The sequence below is a fragment of the Diabrotica undecimpunctata genome, chromosome 8 (assembly GCF_040954645.1).
Source record: "Diabrotica undecimpunctata isolate CICGRU chromosome 8, icDiaUnde3, whole genome shotgun sequence".
Taxonomy (NCBI): domain Eukaryota; kingdom Metazoa; phylum Arthropoda; class Insecta; order Coleoptera; family Chrysomelidae; genus Diabrotica; species Diabrotica undecimpunctata.
The window spans coordinates 94,362,149-94,381,881 of record NC_092810.1 but is presented as its reverse complement, the minus strand read 5'-3'; the positions used below and the strand labels follow the sequence as shown (position 1 = coordinate 94,381,881).

The 19,733-nt window shown below is 32.4% G+C and overlaps 1 protein-coding gene across 1 annotated transcript in view; it reads right to left on the bottom strand.

Annotated features, from left to right (window-relative positions):
• Positions 1 to 5,249: 5,249 nt before the first annotated feature.
• Positions 5,250 to 19,733, bottom strand: part of LOC140447772 (uncharacterized) — a 297,421-nt gene continuing 282,937 nt past the window's right edge. Inside the window, exon 4 of the mRNA XM_072540627.1 lies at positions 5,250 to 12,143. Coding sequence (XP_072396728.1) covers positions 11,972 to 12,143 — 172 coding nt within the window. The 3' untranslated portion in view covers positions 5,250 to 11,971. The remainder of the gene's footprint in view (positions 12,144 to 19,733) is intronic.

Sequence of the window (19,733 nt, the reverse complement as noted above, 5' to 3'; positions counted from 1 at the left end):
GAATTTATAAAGTCAGTGTAAGACCAATAATGACATATGCCTTAGAAACAAGACCCGACACAGCCACAACACAAAGGCTACTGGAAACGGCAGACATGAGAGTGAGAGTACTGAGAAGAGTTACAGGCAATACGTTGATAGATCGAAAGAGAAGCGAAGACATTAGAAGAAAATGTACCGTACAGTGTATAAGCGAAAAATTAAAATTAAATAACCCCATAAGCAGAATATGGGAGACCCGTGTCGTCAAAATAGCAAGAGGTATCACCAGAAGTAGTTTCACCAGAAGTATTGGACGACTAGGCAAAAGACAGATTGACAACCTTCCATAGATGTATTTGAATGTAAAGAATAACTCTTTCTTCCCAGATGGATAACGTCACTATTGTACTATGTACTAAATATTCAATGATAAATAAAATAGTTTTAAAAATTAAATAATGTATACAATTATCGAAACAATATTAAAAAAGATATTATGATTTTTCCATTCTTTGATTTTTAAAACCAAAGTGACAAAAATCAGAACATAATAATTAAAAGAATATATTCCCTCATTGGAACCAACCTCGCGATTTATGGTTCTATATATTGCGCTTCAACTCAATCGACTAGTAACCTTATATAATAAGGTGGCTAATCAATGTCATTATTTGACAAGAACATTATTAAGATGTCAGTTTTTTTGGTTGTATTTTGTGTTTGTGTTTATTTATTGATTGTATTCTAAAAATAGAAAGGTTATTACGAATCACAGAAGTTTAAGGAAGAATATTTATTTGTAAAAGACTTTGGCCAAATGTATATATCTACCGAATTAATATAAAATAATAATAATATTAATAAATATTAAATATATTTACAAAAGGAACATTTTTATTCTGGAGAGAAAACGACAGAGAAAATATATCTTCTGTCTCTCTCTTACCTATATCTTACATAATTAATGATTTTGCCGATTCACTCCCGTACAAATTGCCAACGTCGAACGCGCGTATAGAACTATAACTTTAAAAATGAACACTGGCGGAGCTTTTCAAAACATATAGAACACGACTTCTACCGAACATAAAAAGAAATATGGATAATAATCAAAGGACAAATGAAAGAGATAAAGGAACAAATAAAAATAAACACATTCATAAGAAAACATGGGCAGACTACTTTTATTCAGTATTTGCTAAAGGTAACGATAATGAACCACCTATACCAGAGGTGACGATAAACGAAGAAATAAATATTGAGAATGAAGAGACAAAGGAGACATTAATAAAATAAAAAAAAAATAGAAAATCACTAGGAGAGAGAACAGAATACCGAACGAATTCTTAAAGCACGGAGGACCAGATCTGACCAAACAACTATTAAAACTAATCCAAAAAATAATAGACCAAAACAGAATTTCTCAAGAACGGAGATCAAGCATCCTAATACCTCTGTACAAAAAGGGAGAAAAATCAGCCCGGAATATTAAAGAGGAATTAATTTATTAAACAAAACAATAAAATTAACAACCAAAGTGATAACAAATAAACAGAGTGAAGTTATAACACGAGCAGAAGAACAACAAGGTTTTAGATTGGGAAAATCATGCACCGACTCTATATATATAATCAAACGAGTGCAAGAGAAATCATTAACCGGCATATCTATGTGTCGTGGATCTTTAGAAGGCATTTGACATGGACACATTAAAGGACATTATCCAGTTATTGTACGCTAGAGAGACACCTCTAGGAATAATCAAAACGATCGAGAATATCTACCAAAACAACACAATAAAAGTAAAACTAGAAGAAGACCTATTCGACCTTATTGAATATAGCAATGAGATAAGACAGAAAGATTCTCTAAGTCCTTTATTGTTCAACCTGATTCTCGATGAGATAATAAAAAAATTAAGAACTAAAAAAGGATACCAAATGGGAGAAAAACAACTTAAAATAATCTACTTTGCAGACGACGCAATACTCTCTCAAAGTGAAGATGATTTACAGCGTATGCTGCACCAATTTAATACAACCGCCAGACAGTTGAAGATGTTAATTTCCCCAAAAAAGACAAAATGCATGGTTATAAATGTTGCTGTTGAATGTTGTAGCTGATTGTTGAAGTTAGGAAAAAATTAATGTAAGTTTCATGTTAGTAAAAGACGAAGAAGAAAAGGCAAAAAGTCAAAGGAAGTCCAGATTTTGCATTTGAAAAACAAATAGGAAGAGATTGTCACCAGGGGCGTTTCATACCCTATTTTCTGACTTGATCGAAGATGATTACAAGTTATTTCTTTTACAAATTTTAAATGTCCTGAATATGGAATTTCAAAGAAAACGACAAATATCAGAGAAACAGTACGTCCCAAGGAGAGTATTGTTGAAAGTATTCCGGATACCTTAAACTGTTCAGTTCAGGGTAGTTTTGTACCAACATAATTAGTTTACCGACATTCCTTATAGCAATCATTTAAACAATTAACTGAAACGGCGCTAATTGCGCGCTCGGTTAGAACAGAGGATTAGTAATCGTACGTCTAGTGTTGCCGAAATGCAAGAACAAGACGAGACTTAGACAGTCTTGGTCTTGGTCTTGCGCCAATACACCTGGTCTTGGTCTTGGTCTTGGTATTGCACTCCCGGTCTTGGTCTTGGTCTTGCAGCAAGAGTCTTGCAAGTTTTGCAGTTACCCATTAGCCTATTGCTATTTATTAAACGTTACTTTAGATCTTAGAACAACGTAACAGAGTAAGTACATTTTAAGCTTGAATTAACATAGCCATAATAAAGACTAACCAAATTAATAAATGTCTAAACAACTGACACCGAGTGTGGTTTGTAGCGACGATCTAAGCGATCCGTGCCTATGCTCTAACTAACTCAGCTATCTACTAGGCCCCACGGAAGTCAATCGTTTCTTAATAAATGTTTGCATTTACTAAGCTTACATGTGCTAAAACATGGTTAAAACAAAAAAAAAACAAATTAATGACATAAGCATGCCTATATTTTAAAGAACATTATCTGCCTAGAAAGGGATTGATGGACATGATGGGCAAAAAATCCATATACATGTATCAAGGGCACAGATTTTTTAGGTGATAAGATAACAAACTAAAATCCACTTATTAAAGCAAAATAAATGTTTTTACCAATCTTATCTCTACTTTTATATAAAAAGCTAACTTGAAAAAATAAAGAATAGGTAAAAAGCAATGATAATCAAAAAAAGTTATTTTAAATTAAGGAGATACCTACTTAATAAATACATTAATTTACCAAAATAAAGTAGTAGGTACATATTATATGTAATTAGTAATAAGGTAATAAGTATATTTTTTTACATGTCCACTTTTTCTAGAGGTAATTAAAAAGCTTGTGATATCTTCACCGAATTTTGGTTTTTCGGGAAGAAATATTTGTAATTCCTTTTTGTGAAAAGATATTAGATGCTTCCTTAAATCTGATGTGTTTCTGTTGATCATTCTCATTTCAACCTTTCTATGTAGGCACAATTTACACAAAGCAATTTGGGATGCATGAGTTATTTCGAAAAACTCATCAAATTTGCTTTTAAGTCTTTTAGATCTATAACTCCAACGTTCACTACTTGGACTAGAACTATTTGAATCTTTGTCCCTCAGGTCAAATTGTAAACTTGTCACTCCGGGAACAACAAGGATTAGATGAAAAACAATTATAATTATTATACATTAGACTCAAAGGAAAGCTCAATTGGGAATAAAGTTAAGTGATGTCGAAAAAGTAACTACTATACTACTAGTTAACTTATGTTCGTTACTATCCAATACCCTAAGTATCTAATAACAAACCGTACTTCGTTATTCTAAATACTTCGGTATTTTGTTTATACGGTAGGCGACATTATCTGTTATTAATTTGTCTCGGTACTTTTGAATCTTATCCGCGCTCTTTAAGCAAATTTTGTTTAACCGAATAATCTCATCGCACACTCAGCAGAAACAGTTTAGTCTTAGGCCGATAAAATTTGTTTATTTAGATTCCTCCTGACTAAATTATAATGGGAAAAAAATTGAATTATTAAGTGGGTGTTCGTAACAATTATATTTTTTATTAGCTAGGGTAACATATTTAAAAAAATATTGATACGATATTACTGTCGGCGTCGCAAAGCAAGAATATTATTTTTATGATTAGAGGGCGGCTATTCTCAAAATATGGACAATTAATTTCAGAGCGAAGAAGTCGTCTGATGGAAAAGAATGTACACAATATTTTATTTTTACATTGTAATTATGACCTCTGAGCACGTGTCAAATGTGTTTTTTAATGAATATTTTGATTCGGTAAGTATGTTTATGATATTGTTTGTAATGCGCATAAGTCCAGTTTTTCAAATTTTTATTACATATTTTTTTGCGTCTCATAGAGTCTTTAAGCGTATACCCGAACTACTATACTCGCTAAAACCACACTCAGTCCTAACTGCAAGACGCAAGAGTCTCGCAGGCTTAGTCTTGTTCTTGCTTAAATCTTGCACGGTCTGTCTTGGTCTTGGTCTTGTTAAAATTAGGCTGTCTTGGTCTTGGTCTTGGTCTTGCCAAAACGCAAGAACAAGACCAAGACTGCAAGACCAAGACTGATTTTGGGCAACACTAGGTACGTCATGTCGGGATGTCCTGAAAATCTTTCTTTCGGACTTTCGTCCTGTACCACAGTATATTGCTTAAAAAGAATTCTTTTTAAGCAATATACTGCGCCTGTACTGACCGTGTCGTCCAAGTATACGCATCACAAGGGAGTTCAAAGCTAATGTTTTTTCTTAGCTTTCTTTTTAGCTAAGCTAAAGGCCTTTCTTCTTTCTTGTATTATTTTAAGGATTTTATTAGTTATCCATGGTTAATTGATTGCCTTGGTTTCTTGTATATGTTCATAGGTGGGTAATTTTATTTTTTATTTCGTCTTATACAGCTTCTAATTCAGTTGAGATAAGCCTGTTGTATATTCGTTTTTTACTTTTTCTCGAACATGATTATGTTAAGGTATTTATTTTAATAAAATGATAAATACATTAAACTTATTCAACTTTCTCTATCAGAATATTTCTTGTTTATCGTGCAGCTCTAATAAAACACACATAAAATATTAATAAACAAAAACAACATTTATTAATGTTCATCACATTACACACATATTTATTTAACTAGAATATGTTTACAATAATTGATAGAAGACAATTTTCTTAACTAACAGTCTTAATTTTAAAAGGGGGTAGATTTAGAATAACGTTAACTTTTACAATAAATATTTAGCAGTTACAACAAAAACTTCGTAATAAAAGATACAGTATAAGAAATGAAAAACTAGATTTGTAAAAAGTAGTTGCATATTTGTTGTAGAATGTTTATTGACCTCAAAGCATTTTCAAGCAATAAAAATTCAATTAAATTAATATTGACAATGTTTCTCATATTGTTATTTTGATTGAGGATTGTCTCAACCAATCTTATATTTTTATACTGGGAGAACCCGTAGTATTTTAACAAACGTCAACATATTATATGTAGATATACGTCTTTATGTAAGAATCTTTGTTAAGTAAAATCTAGGAATATTCAAAGAGTTCGAGATCTGTTTGAAAATAATTTTAAAATGAAAATTGAAAAAGACAATGGAAAAAGTTTAGCTGGCGGTTATCGGGCTAGTTATTATTTTTGGTTGGTTTTAGACAACTTGTATCGTAAGTACATTTCGAGCCAAAATAGACCTCTTAGGTCAAGTGGAAGGGCGTAAGCGCCCATTAATATTAAAAAACCATATCGTAGATATTATTCAAAAAAGTGAGAAGTATGTCAGTGAATTTAACAAACTCATTTATGTTGAAAGTCACTCGGAATCTAATTTATACGTTCCACTAGGGCTATCTCTAACAAAACACGATCTATAAGGAAGACCATTACTAAGAATAATCAAAGAGAGAAAAATGAAATACTTGGGCCATGTGTTGAGAGGCGAAAGATATGAATTACTTCAAGTTATACTGGAAGGAAAAGTACAGTGCAAAAGATCAGTGGGAAGACGCTAGAACTCGTGGCTGAAAGACCTGAGGAGATGGTTCGACCGCTCATCCGCAGAGATTTTTCGCGCAGCAGTTTCCAAAACTACAATTGCCATTTGGATCGCCAACCTTCGAAAGGAGACGGCGCAATGAGAAGAAGAAGAAAGACAGAAAAAATATGGACTTTGCTTAGACATCCTAAGAAAACAGTTAATGAATACATGTAATAACGAAGTAGTGTCTAAGTAGTGTGGACAAAAGTTGACTAAAGAACTGCATTTTTTCTTAACAACAAGTCTTCCGACAAAACAGGTCGGTCCATGCGGTATTCATTATCCGCCAGGTAGCGTGAAAGGTAATTAAATCCAACAAAACTGTTTACATGTACTTCGTGAACCTTAGAAAAGCATTTAACTGAATAGGATTTGCAGATATCCTGAAACTATTAAAATCCAGAAATATAGACCTCGGGATTCGAACAATCATTAAAGGAATAAACACCAACAATATTATTATATCAGCTAACTATCTATAACTAACTAACTAACTAACTAACTAACTATAATTCCCTTCAATTCAGTGATAAATAAGATGAAAAAAGTTAACAGCATGAAGAAGTTACAGAATGGGCAATAAAAAAATTAAAATATTCTGCTATGCTGTTGACGAAGTACATATATATCGGAGGATGATGATAACCTACAACGATTATTATACAGGTTTTAAAACATTTCAGAACAGTTTATTATCTCTATTGAGAAGACAAAGTCACCCACAATTAACAGATAACCCAAGAGTAGACTAGTGTTAAACAACCAAGTGATGAACTTCAAATATCTAGAAGTCAACATTACCAGTAGCAGTAATCTCAAGGAGAAATTTTAGGCACAGACTAACATAGCAACAATGATATCGTGGCACGTACGTCACATTATCTGGAGAAACAAGCACATGAGCATCAAAAGAAACTAAGAATATATAAGATCTGCGAAAGTCCAGTAAAGACCTATGCAATCGAGACCAGAGCGAAAACAGCTGCCGCTAAGAAGCTTCCTAAGAAAACTGAAATAAGAACGCTCAGATCTATTGCTGGTTACACCCTTAGGGACCAAAAAAATAGGATGCCTTTATAAGGGCTAGACAGAGACGCAGGAAGTGTAGGAATAGGAACCACATCAGTAAAATGGACGATGAGAGGCTCGCAAAAATTGCAAAATATGAATAATTCAACACATCGAGACCGCCTTAGAGACATCCAAAACGATGTTACAATAGCTTGACATAGAAGTGCCTTCTATGACTTAGTTATAAGAATGAATAGAACTAAGTCCTAAATTAAGAACAAGAAGAGAAAAAAATAGGGCTATCTTAAAAAGTTATCAGTTTGTGTCGTGATTTATGGTAGTTTGTTAAAGTATAAAAAATATATAGATGTATTTTTGACTGTTCTTTATAAATTTATAAATCACAAGTAGATAGTAATGTAATTTTAGTATAATTTAGTTATTTCCTAAATAATAATGGAAATACATCGTGCAAATGGGTTGGATATCATGGATTTTCAGCAGGTTTTTTTATTTAAATAAGTACATTAACATCCAATAAGAGATACTACATTTCTAAATTGGAAATAATATCGGAATAATTTCCCATATATGGGAATAATGGGAATAATATGAGAAAATAAGTTATTCATTTAAGCGTTATGTATTATGCATGAGAAGAAGATAAATACCAGAGTCTGCCCGACGTTATATTTTCTGGAAGTTCACGGTTGTATTTGATGTACTTTTATATACGTAATCTTGTTAGTGTGATCTTTGTTTTCCACCAAATAAAAAAATGAATAATGTTCTTAAGCCTAAGAAACACGTTCACTTAATAACTTTCCTGATAGTTTCATTCATCAAAAATTAGCATAAATGGAACATCTGTTCGCTGTGGCCACTACAAAAGAAAGGAGACCAGCTTTTACACACGTCTGAGCCCATACTCTGAAGAAATTATTGGCGCATATCAAAGCGGATTGAGACCTGGCTGGTTAACAGCAACCCAGATTTTTAAGTCAGATCCTTGAAATAACGCTATTGGAGAGAAAGAGAAAGATATGATAGCGTTATACAAAGCAAGGTATATGAAGCATGTAACACTTCGGAATCCCTGTCAAACTGACAAGATTGGACAAAATAGCTACTCTGAAGAATTCAGTATAAATAAAAGGCTGAGACAGGGGGTGCTCTGGTCTCCCTTTTAAATACTACCATTAAAAAAGTTAGAAGAGATGAAGATCTGAACACTGAATTACAATTTTTAATAGATCTACCCAAATACTAGCATGTTGAGTAGTAATGGTACTAGCAGTAGATGACGAGGACCTTCTCGCACGTTCGACTCATATATCCATAGAGATGTGCGCTGCACTCTCCAATTTGACAGGAGGGATGGGTCTGATCATCGACAAAAATACTACTAACCTCATGGTTAGAAACATAAAACATAACTTTAACTTTGATGATTATACAGTTAAAATTGTTTAACAATCATCTTATCTAAGAAGCATGGTTTAGTAGGGTCTTAAGCCCTAAGTATTAAAACAGAAAATATTCTTAAATTATAATAGAAATAATTTACTATTAATATAACGAGAAATATATTTAACATTTAATACATTGACCTTAGTTGAAAATACGTATTGATGGCTCAAGTAGAGTCTTCGGTTCATAAACAATAACAACTACTCTGACAATGAAAACACACAAGTATTTAAATATTTATTGGTATAAATACGGTACATATTGAATCGTAGAGGAATATTAGAATATTGTTTCATAACAATAAAAGAAAATGGAATCAGGCTTTGACATCGTCGATATACCTTTAAATTATTTAGTAAGTACAAAGAATTAGCTGAAACCAGGGATATAGTTACTGCAATAAAAATTAGACGTGCGGTGGACAAGATACCTAGCCAGAGCAAATGAAAGCTACCGAGTGGGACGTATTTTATTGTATGATTTAATGTTATCGTACAGGAGGGCCAACGCGGTCCTGTATCACACCTGCAGACTATGAACGTGCCTAGCGACCTAAGCGGCAACGTCGCTTCTCATAAGCACTGTACTGAAATTCTCTCGTGAATTTGTCTATAGATGGAGATGTAACCTAAGGTTAAGATGGAGACTGTTGTAATACCCTTAGTTATCGTCATTTAGCTGCTTTTATTATTCAGAGATAGCTTTATTTTTATGTATGGTATCGTCACACATATTAAGAAGAGTGTAAGCACATGTCAAGAATTGCGTAAGCTACTAAAAGCACAAACAAGGGTAAAAAAACTAAATTATAAAGTGAAAAAAGCTATATCCCTGTATTAAATGATAAGCAATAAAAATATTCTTAAAAAAGTACATTAATGTTAAATATGACGGGCAATCTTGATCAAGTTAACTGTCACTGTTAACTGAAAAAGAAAAACAATAAACCAAACCAAAAAAATGCGTTGCAAACTTTGCAAAATGACACAAAAAAATTTTTAATTTAAATTTAAGAGAAAAAAAAAGGAAAATAATTTTTACTTAAAAATAATCGTTCAAAGATTACTTCAAAAACATTTTCATTTATACATAATAGTATATAATATTATATAATAATATATAATATAAAATAGTTATTTATGTACCAAGGGCATTAAATAGATGTCTATACCGGAGGGCGACTATCTACAAACACGAAAGCCTCAGGCCCGAGTGTTTGTAAGTCGCCAGAGGGTACACACATCTATTAATGCCCACGATGCATACAAACTTTTATGTCATACTAATTTGTTATCGTATTCACAATCTAAATAATTTTAAAAATTCAGAAACTTTATCATAGTAGAGTAAGTAATATCATCGTTAGGGTAATGATGTTATATATATGATCATAAATGAACATCTGCGGTTGTCAAACCTAAACAGCGAAAATGTCAAATCTATCTATCACCAAATCTTCTTAGAATTGCCAGTTTTATGCGAATTCTACTAAATAATGTTATGTAGTTATAATAATTTAATTTCATATTTTGTAACTTTAATAATAAATGGTATTAAGGAGTTGTCGCCATTTAAACCATCATTAAAAGTAGAAAGACAGCATATTTGGGGCACATACTTAGAAATGAGTACCACGAGCTGTTGTTGCTGATTATGAAGGGTTCAATCGAAGAAAAAAGGGGTCCTGGTAGACGACAAATATACTAGCTGAAAAACTTTCGCGACTGGACCAGGTTGAACACACAATCAAATTTGCATTAGTTATAGCCAACCTTCATTAGTGGAGTCGGCATTAGAAGAAGAAGGAGTTATCAAATTTTTTTGTCTGCGTGCGTGTGCGGACCATAAAGTGCAGTTTATGCCCACACGGGCGTAAAGTATACTATTATGTAGTTTGTAACTAAGCAATAAAAACACAATAATAAACTAGTATGACATAAAAATATTTTAAACATTTCACAACCTTTATTTTAATACATATCTAAACTATCTACACGCAAATCATAACTTATATTCAGCAAAAATATTTATCTTGTGAGTACATAAATATTCCAGTTTTTCATTTCTTTTTATAACAGAATTCAGACAGGTGTACATACAATTGGCAGAATATGCATTTGTGCCATAGAAATGAACAACAATACCGCGCATCGTATCATCGACCTGCGTCTCTTAATATTTCTAAAATGCTTGTCAATACCGAAAATGGATATTCATTGCTTGTAAGAAAAGGGAATTTTGTATATGGGAATTTTCGTCAGAAGTTGACGAATAAAATTTTGATTCTAAAATAATTGAGTATGTTAGTTTTTTTATGTAATCAGTTTATAATATTAAATATGGATTTAGTAGTAAAACGTGGTGATTCTGGATGGTAAAACAGATTTAAAATGTCGCAATTTTAAAAGATCAGAGATAAAAGGACCAAACGAAAGAAAGCGATTGGTTGTTATTAAGAAAGCAGAGTTGTTGAAAATACCAGAGTTTTCTCGATTCTGCTTGAATATTTGCCAATGGTAAAGCTGTGTTCAAAATGGTTACCATGTTCATTACAGCAGATTAAAAACAACAAAATGTCGACGATTCCCAAATTGGAATTTAAATTGTTTTTGCACCCAACGTATTCTTTAAATCTGGCCGCTAGAGGTTAAAATAGTCATCTAGCTATAAATACATGAACCAATATCACCAAAATTTTTCATAAAATAATATATATCCACATATTTCATTCTATAATTGACAATTTCTCATTTTAGTCTCAATAATTTTAGAATCATCAAAGTAAGAATAAAATTATTGTTAAAGAGATTTTACGAACAAGAATGTTATCAGTTATATAAAGGGTAAAATAAGAAATGTTTTAAATAAAAGGGCACTTCAAGGTCATCTTTAATACATAACATAACAAATTTGTAGAAAAATATATATATCTCTAAAAGCTTTTAGAAATAAACGAGATCATTAAAAATTGTACTGGAATTATCATAATTCAAATAAAAGCATATTTGTTCGTATATATGAAATTTTTAAAACAGTCTAAAAGCTTTTATTACCGAATGGTAATAAAATGGTTTTAAAATGTCATGATATATCTGATCCCCTAATATTATTATTAGCGATATATTTTTCTGCTTTTGAAGGTTTTTCTTTTATTAAGAGAAAGTAAGGAAAAAATTACAGAACCGAAAATTACCAAAAAAAAAGTAATAAATATATTAAATGTAATTTAACTATTCAAGTTTTTGTTTTCCAAAAGATAAGCTGTTTTTAAAACAGCTATACTAAACATACAAAAATTAAACCACTAGTGCCCTTTTATCTTTTTAAGTCTTTTAATATCTTACAATAAATTTATCTTAAATAACTACAAAATTTATTAGTTTTGATATGTACGTTAGCCAATCGTATTAACCACCAAAATGAATATTGGTTAAAATAGTGTGCGCCGGTCGTTTTCTGTTACAAAAATCTACTGGAGAGTTTTTAAAATCACTGTAGCGGTCCTCGCGAAGAGCTACCAGGAGGCGGTGGATTTCTGATTTAGAAGGGTAGCAAACAAACGGGTTTTCTGGATCGTATCTGAAAAAAAAGTAATTTGTTTCGTAAGCAGCTGGACGGTATCTTCCTAATCATGTATCAAAACAGATCAAATATATTAAACCATCCTAAAGGCGCAATCTGACAGAACGTGGAGTGACGTTCGAAAAGAGATAAAAATACATAATAAAAAACGGAAAAATATAAAAATGTGAATCCACTGAATGTGGAGTTCCGTTTTTACCCTGAATATTTGTGGTTTATAATTTCTAGAATATGGCAAAACTGTCTATTTATCGCGGTTAGCGCGGCATGTTTCACGATTTGTCGGAATTTTTTTCACAGTTTATTGGAAATTGAAAGTTGATTTATAGCACTTACTTACTCCATTAAACCTTCCAACGTGATTAAAGATAGGTACGAGCGTGTCGTGGAAATTTTACTATGAGCGGTCTAACAAAGTTGTGTTGTACTTTTTACGATTGTATAATAAAAAGGAAAAGACAGTTAAGATTTGATTTCACGTACAGGGCGCTTGCGCATCCGCTTATACGTATTTCAGCCCAATAAGCCTCATCAGAATTTCGTATTTCGGCCCAATACGTATACGTTAAGTAAGAAACTAGCCTCAGCATGCTATACAATAAGATTTATTTCGAAGGAAATCAATTTAGCATTTTCCAAAATATTATATTTTTCTTTGTTTGAGTCTCATCTTCGATATGGCTTATCTTCTAGTATAGCTGCCCAATCTGATGTTAACGGTATCTTTTTGGCCTCAGTAAAATAACACATTGCAGAAGCTACTTCAAAAATCACTGGATTTTACCTCTTCCCTCTTTATATATTGAAGAAACTGTTTGTTTAATTCGTAAAAACCTACATGTTTTTCCAGCAAGACCTAATCATGATTACTCCATCAGAAATTCAAGCTTTGATGTGTATTTACCGATCCCGTCCACTGAGTAACTTAAATCTATAACTTCATTCCCTAAATTCCGTATATTGACAAAAGCCTATCTATTTAAAAGACCATATTATTCAGTGAAGAGTTTCTTCGAACGAATAACTAAGAAATTACAGTACGTTAAGGTACAAGCAACTGAAGTATTTTATATATATTTGGGTATCAAATGCAGCAACTTATACTTATTCGTAAACTAGTTCGTAAGGTTTTATTATGCAATTTACAATTTAGTTAAATTTACAATGGATTGTATATTTTATTATCTTTTATTTTGTGATATTGACGATTTATGTAATTTTAGTAAATTTTAATTGTTATTGTTATTTTTTTTTTAATTTGTGTAAGCTTTGTCCATAAAATTGTACAATTTTCAGTGACAATAAAGCATATTTCTATTCTATTCTAAGCCAACTATTGACTTATGTACACAAACAATCTAGGCCCTTCTGCTCGTGTCGGAAAGAGGTTGGATGTGGTTCTTTCAAAACTCATATACAAGCTGTTTGTATTATGTTTAAAATTAAAATGCATTGGGTACCATTCCTTAGTAGTTTACCCTCGTAAGGAAACGAGCTCAGACAAAGAAATAAAATAAAATTAAAACAAAGCTTACCTTAATTATTTTATAACAAACAAAAAGTTATTAAAATATTACGTCGTCCCAGAAAAGAAATAAACAGTTTATTTGTATAGCAAATTATAAATGAGAAGTGCTTATACGAAACTAAAATTAAAATCATTCTACCCTTATATATAGCGGGTTATTTTTAAGGAAATTAGTCATATTTTTTCTATCATCTTGGTTTTATTACAATGTGTCATCTGAACAAATACAACTGTACTTTTATGTGTCCCATCGTTTTGTCTGGACAAGAACATGTATCGCAAGATTGGAGCTCTTGACAGCCGTATTGCTGATTGATCTCGTCACTTTTTATCAAAGAGCCTCGTTCAGTCTTCACGTTTGTTTTGATTCGACGATCTATGTCAAGATTGGAGCTCTCGGCACCCGTATTTCTAGCTGATATAATCACTTTTGTCACTTTAATTAAATTATTTTTCCGCGATTATCCAAAAGGTGAAAATAGCACAAATGTTATTATTTTGTTACGCTACCTCAGTTTAGAAAAAAATTAAGGTTCTTTGTGCTATAGAAGCCAAAATATTGCAAATTTTGCCAGCGCGCTACAATTTGAAATTCCAATCTAAAAAAACGGAGCTTGACACTTTTCCCCTGCAATTTTCCGTCGTAGTATTTTTCGAGTACCACCATTTTAGTTATAACTTTTTACTCCTTCACTGTATATGTCATTTAAGAGTTGTTGACAAAATTTAAATCTTCATTTAGAATCCTTTCAATTTTCAGCTCGTAATGTTAATAAACAACTGAAGTATGATTTTAAAAATAAAATGCTGTCTTGGTTTCTATAGGTCAAAGTTTTTTTTTCAAAGTGGGTGTTTTCGCCAGATTTTGATTGACACTACATATATAAATGTTTTTCAAACTGTTTTTTAATAAAAATAATGATAAAATGTTACATTTTTTTTAATATACCCTAAAACTGAATCGATTGCAATTTACAAAATACCTGTATATTCACTGTTTGGACCAGTACAGTTCTTTAAATAATAGCTTATAAGTTATTCGATTTGTTTATTCCGGAAAGAGATTATTCTTCTTCTTCAGCCTTAAGTAAATTTGTAGTAACAGCCAACTTTGGACATAGGCCTCCTCCAAATCAATCCAGTGTCTTCTATTTTGCGCCACTTGCTTCCAGTTGTGTCCTCCGATCTTCTTAATATCACCAGCCTATCTCATTTGTGGTCTTCCTTTGCTTCTGTTTCCTAACCATGGCCTCCACTGTTGTATTTTGTGGTTCCATCTCTTATCCTTCAGTCGGGCATTGTGTCCTGCGAAGCTTCATTTTAATTTGGCAGCATGTTCTCCTGCGTCTTTTACTTTCGTTTTGCTTCTAATCCATTTGTTTGTTTTTTTTGTCTATAAGTCTCACCCCGAGCATTGATCTTTCCATCGCTCTTTGTGCTTTTACTATTTTATCCATATTGGACTTGGTGAGTGTCCGCGTCTGTGAACTATACGTGAGTATAGGGAGGATACACTGAACGTAAATTCTGGTTTTCAAATACTGTTCTATTTTAGTGCTTTTCAAGATCCGACTCAGTTTTCCAAATCCTGCCCACGCTAACCTTATTCTTCTGGTAATTTTGGCAGTTTTATTTTCTTTGTTAATTTTCATTATCTGTCCCAGGTAGATGTATTCGCTTACTGTTTCTAAATTTATGTCGTTCAATGTTATTTCTGGAATGTTCGGTGTATTTGTCATTATTTTTGTTTTTTCTAAGTTCATCTTAAGACCTACTTTTTCCGAAGCTTGAAATAGTTGCCTCATCATGGTCTGTAGTTCTTCGAAACTTGTAGCGAATTTTACAATGTCATCAGCGTATCTTTAATGACTCAGTTTTCTTCCATTAACATTTACTCCCTTATCTGCCCAGTTAATGTCTTTGAACACGTCTTCAAGTCCAAGTGTGAATAGCTTTGGTGAGATAACATCTCCCTGGCGAACTCCTCTGTTGATTGGTATAGCTTTGGTTTTCGCATCAATTTGTATTTTTATTGTAGCTTTCTTGTAAATATTGTGTATGAGCATTCTGTATCGGGAATCTATCTTGCAGTTGTTCATAGCTCTCTCTATTGCCCAAAGTTCTATGCAGTCAAATTCCTTTTCATAATCAACGAAGCCAATATATAAGTTCAAGTAATATTCATTGGCTTTCTCTATTAGAGTTCTGACTGTAAGAAGATGATCCCCTGCACTGTAACCTTTTAGGAATCCTGCCTGCTCTACCGGTTGATAGCTATCGAGCTTCGACGTTAACCTGTTAGTTATTACTCTCATAAACAGTTTGTACATTTGGGACAGCAGGGAGATTGGCCTATAGTTCTTGAGATCTCCCCTGTCTCCCTTTTTGAAGAGAAGTATTGTCATACTTTCATTCCAATCATCTGGGACTTTTCCTCTCTGAAGACATTCGTTGAAAAGTTTTTTCAATTCTTCGAGAATAATTTCATTCCCCTCCTTCAACATTTCTACAAGTATTCCATTTGGACCCGGAGCCTTATTGTTCTTTAGTTGTGCTATAGCTTGTTTTATTTCGAAGAATTCTATGTTAGGGAGTATATCTCAGTTGACATTCGTTATCTTTCTCTTAAGGTCTTCCTTTGCAGTGTTATCTGGGTTCTTGTTTGAGGAATATAAATCACGGTAAAATGTCTGAGTAACTTTTAGGATTTCGTTCTTTTCTCTTGTTTCTTTTCCATCTTTATCCTTCAATGAGATTATTATAGGCTTTCCTAAGTTTGATCTTAAGCATTTCAGGCCTCGTTTCTTTTCTATTATTTTTTCTACCTTGTTTTCGTTATAGATCCTTAAATCTTCCTTTACTCCCTTCTTTATTTGTTTATTCAATTCTTTGAAACTATTGGTGTTTCGCTTTCCTTCGCTTAGAAATGTGCGTCTCTTTTCTATCAACCGTTTTGTTTCTTCACTTATTCGGCCTTCTTTATTTTTCGTTTTCCTTGCAACAGTCAGTCCTGCTTTCAAGAGCTTTCGTTACATTTCTTTATTAATTCTGTTCATGTCGGAATATTCTTGTTGATAATGTTCTACAAATTCTTTTCTTAAGACTTCTCTGTACTCATCTCCCTTCTGTCGTATTTTAGTTTGATCTATCTCATTACAATAATTATGTGGCCTGTTTCTAGTGGTTTTCGTCTGTTTAATAAGAATCCTTGTTCTCAAAAGGCGATGATCGCTGCCAGTTGTGAATCGATTGAGAGCAGTTATATCTTCAAAAATGTCTTTGTTCCCACACATAAAGTAGTAATCTATCTCGTCTTTTTATCGGGAGATATCCATGTCCATTTTCGGTTTGCTGGTTTCTTGAAGTGTGTGTTCATGGCATATAAATTTTGTTGTTCTAAGAAGTTATATAATTTTTCTCCTCTTTCACTTCGTGTGCCATAACCATGCAACCCTATTTTGGTTTTAGTATTTTCCTGATGTGTTGTGGGAGCATACACTTGTATAACCTTGATCTTGGTTTTATTATCTAGGTCTATTATAATATAAGCTACTCTATCAGAAACACTTTTATATGTAAAATCCACAAGGAAAATAAATTCCTGCAGCTGGCTGTATACCATGTATCACAAAAAGAGGTTTAAATCTTTGTATGTAGGTATATTTAGAAAACCCTTAAAAGGGCTACATCAAAAAACACAAACGTTTTCGGAATAATAATTCCATCATCAGGTTAAAAAGACTAAAATAAGTATAAACCATTCAATTAAAGCAAACGTGATTGAAATGTTGACTAAGGTTAAAAAAGCAAAATGGTTATACTTACAGGTTAACATGCCTGAGCCACCAAAATATTAGGGTACAACCCTTTACAAAAAATTAAAGTTACCAAAAAATGAACATGTTGTTTAAAAGTGAGTGATGTTTAATATTTTATTAGATTTAACTTTAGGCAACACATAACCATGCCTCACGTGAGTACCAGCGTCCGGAGGGTAAACCTCTTCAAGGAGGGTAAACCTCTTCAAACGGACATCAGCTGGTAACTGATTGACAAGATACCTATGAACGGTGTCGAAAACAGAATGTCAATGCACCATGGAACAGTGTTAGTTATACATAATATTACTGCAGCCAAACGATTCAAAAGCTTTAGTGATGTTAAAATGATAACAGCAATCCAAATGTTGGGATTTAAAAATGTTCTTTTTGAATTTTGAATATGAAGGATGTGAATACTTTTATATGTAGAAATGTATGGTGTGAGATACTTTTTGACAAGAAATCCTACTCCACCATATGTTTCGTCTATTTTCCCTGTATAGTATAAGCGATTTCCAGAGTTTAAATGGATGCATTGTTCGCCTCTTCTTTTCACTTCTGACAGTCCTACAATATCCCACTTTATCTCGGATAGTTCTTCTTCTAATTCGTAGACCTTTTCATCTTTAGCCATAGATTGGATGTTGTGTGTGGCTAGTAGTAATTGTTTTTGTTTGTTCGTATCTATTTTGGCGCGTTTTGTTGAACTTGTGCTTGTGTAAAGGGATTATTACTATGTACTTAAATAACTGTACTTCCCCAGACAGTCACTCTAGAGGTACTTTATTAATTGCAATTGATTCTTTGATACTTCATTTTTAAGGTGTCTTAAAAAAATTTCAAGATTTTATTAAATTGTTATTGAATAACAGTTCGAAAAGGGATAATTTTTTAGCTTAGAAACATTTATAATAACTTTGACATTTTTATGTCATACACTTGTATTTAGACTCATTGAAAAACTGGTGAAAAAAAAAACTTTTTAAAAAAACCAAAACCTTTTAGAACCAATAAAAAATCAGATAGCTTTTTTTTTAACTATATTTACATTGTTTATTAATATTAAGAGGTGAAACATTTTTTTCTAGAATGTGTAATAAACATTTTATAAAAAAAAAACTATGTTTTTCACTTTTTAAGATGGTTTAAGAAGAAAGGCTTAGTTCACATGGTCGCGCGACAACGCAAGTTTGTAGCTCGTTAACGTGCGATGATGTAGTCGTGGAAAATGGAAGTTGATGAGGCAATCTGTTTATGGGTTTTGTATCGGAGGTTGAAACATCGACGTCGATGAAGAGAAAGAAGATATCAGGTGAATCCTATTTTAAGCGAGAGAACCACTTTGAGTCTATATATTACCTTATATCTAAAGCTAAGAAGACATGAAGATAAGTTTTTCAACTATTTCAGGATGTCGGTCACGTTATTTGACTGTTTAATAAGCATTATTGAAAACGACTTAAAGTGCAGTGATAATGATATACGATACTGCATATCGCCGAAAGAAAAAGTCATTGTTACGTTAAGGTAAGCTTTTAATTAAATATAAGTAATAATAGAGTGAATAAGGCATACTATTTTATTATAAATTAAAAACATTTTTATACTTGTTCGTTATGTACTGTTTTCATCGCTGTTAAACAAATCAAGTTCTTGAGTTTCTGCACTAGATAGTGGTGATGGTGTATATTGTGAATTTCTATTTGTACTCTCTGTTTGAGGATATGTGGTATATCCATACTGAGAATGAAGTTGATACTCATAGTACTCCGCACGGAATTCTGTTGTGTAACTAATCTATTGTTTCTAGGCAATGGGTGGCGTTCCTGGGGATTTGCGTTATGTTGACTGTAAGAACTAGATGGCTGATTTGTTGAATATGAAATATCGTATATAGATACATTAGAAGACAGTGGCTGCCGTTCCTGGAATTGCGGAGTATATACCTGTACTTGGTTTCCTGCTATTAAATCATATATTTCAATCTTCAGTCTTAAACGGTTGTGCTCGAGTACTTTCTTTAGTTCTTTAAGTAATGATAGACAAAATAGTTTATCTTATTCGTCTTCTTCTTTTTCTATAAGTCTTCTTTGGTTAATACTCTTTTCTAATATTTTTGCAAAATGTTCGTCTGTTGGATGAAGTTTATACTTCTTTGTAGCAGGTGGATATTCTCCCAGAGGTCTGAAGTTGCTGTCACTGTTTTCTTCAGCTGATTCGGGAACGTCGCCGTCGTTA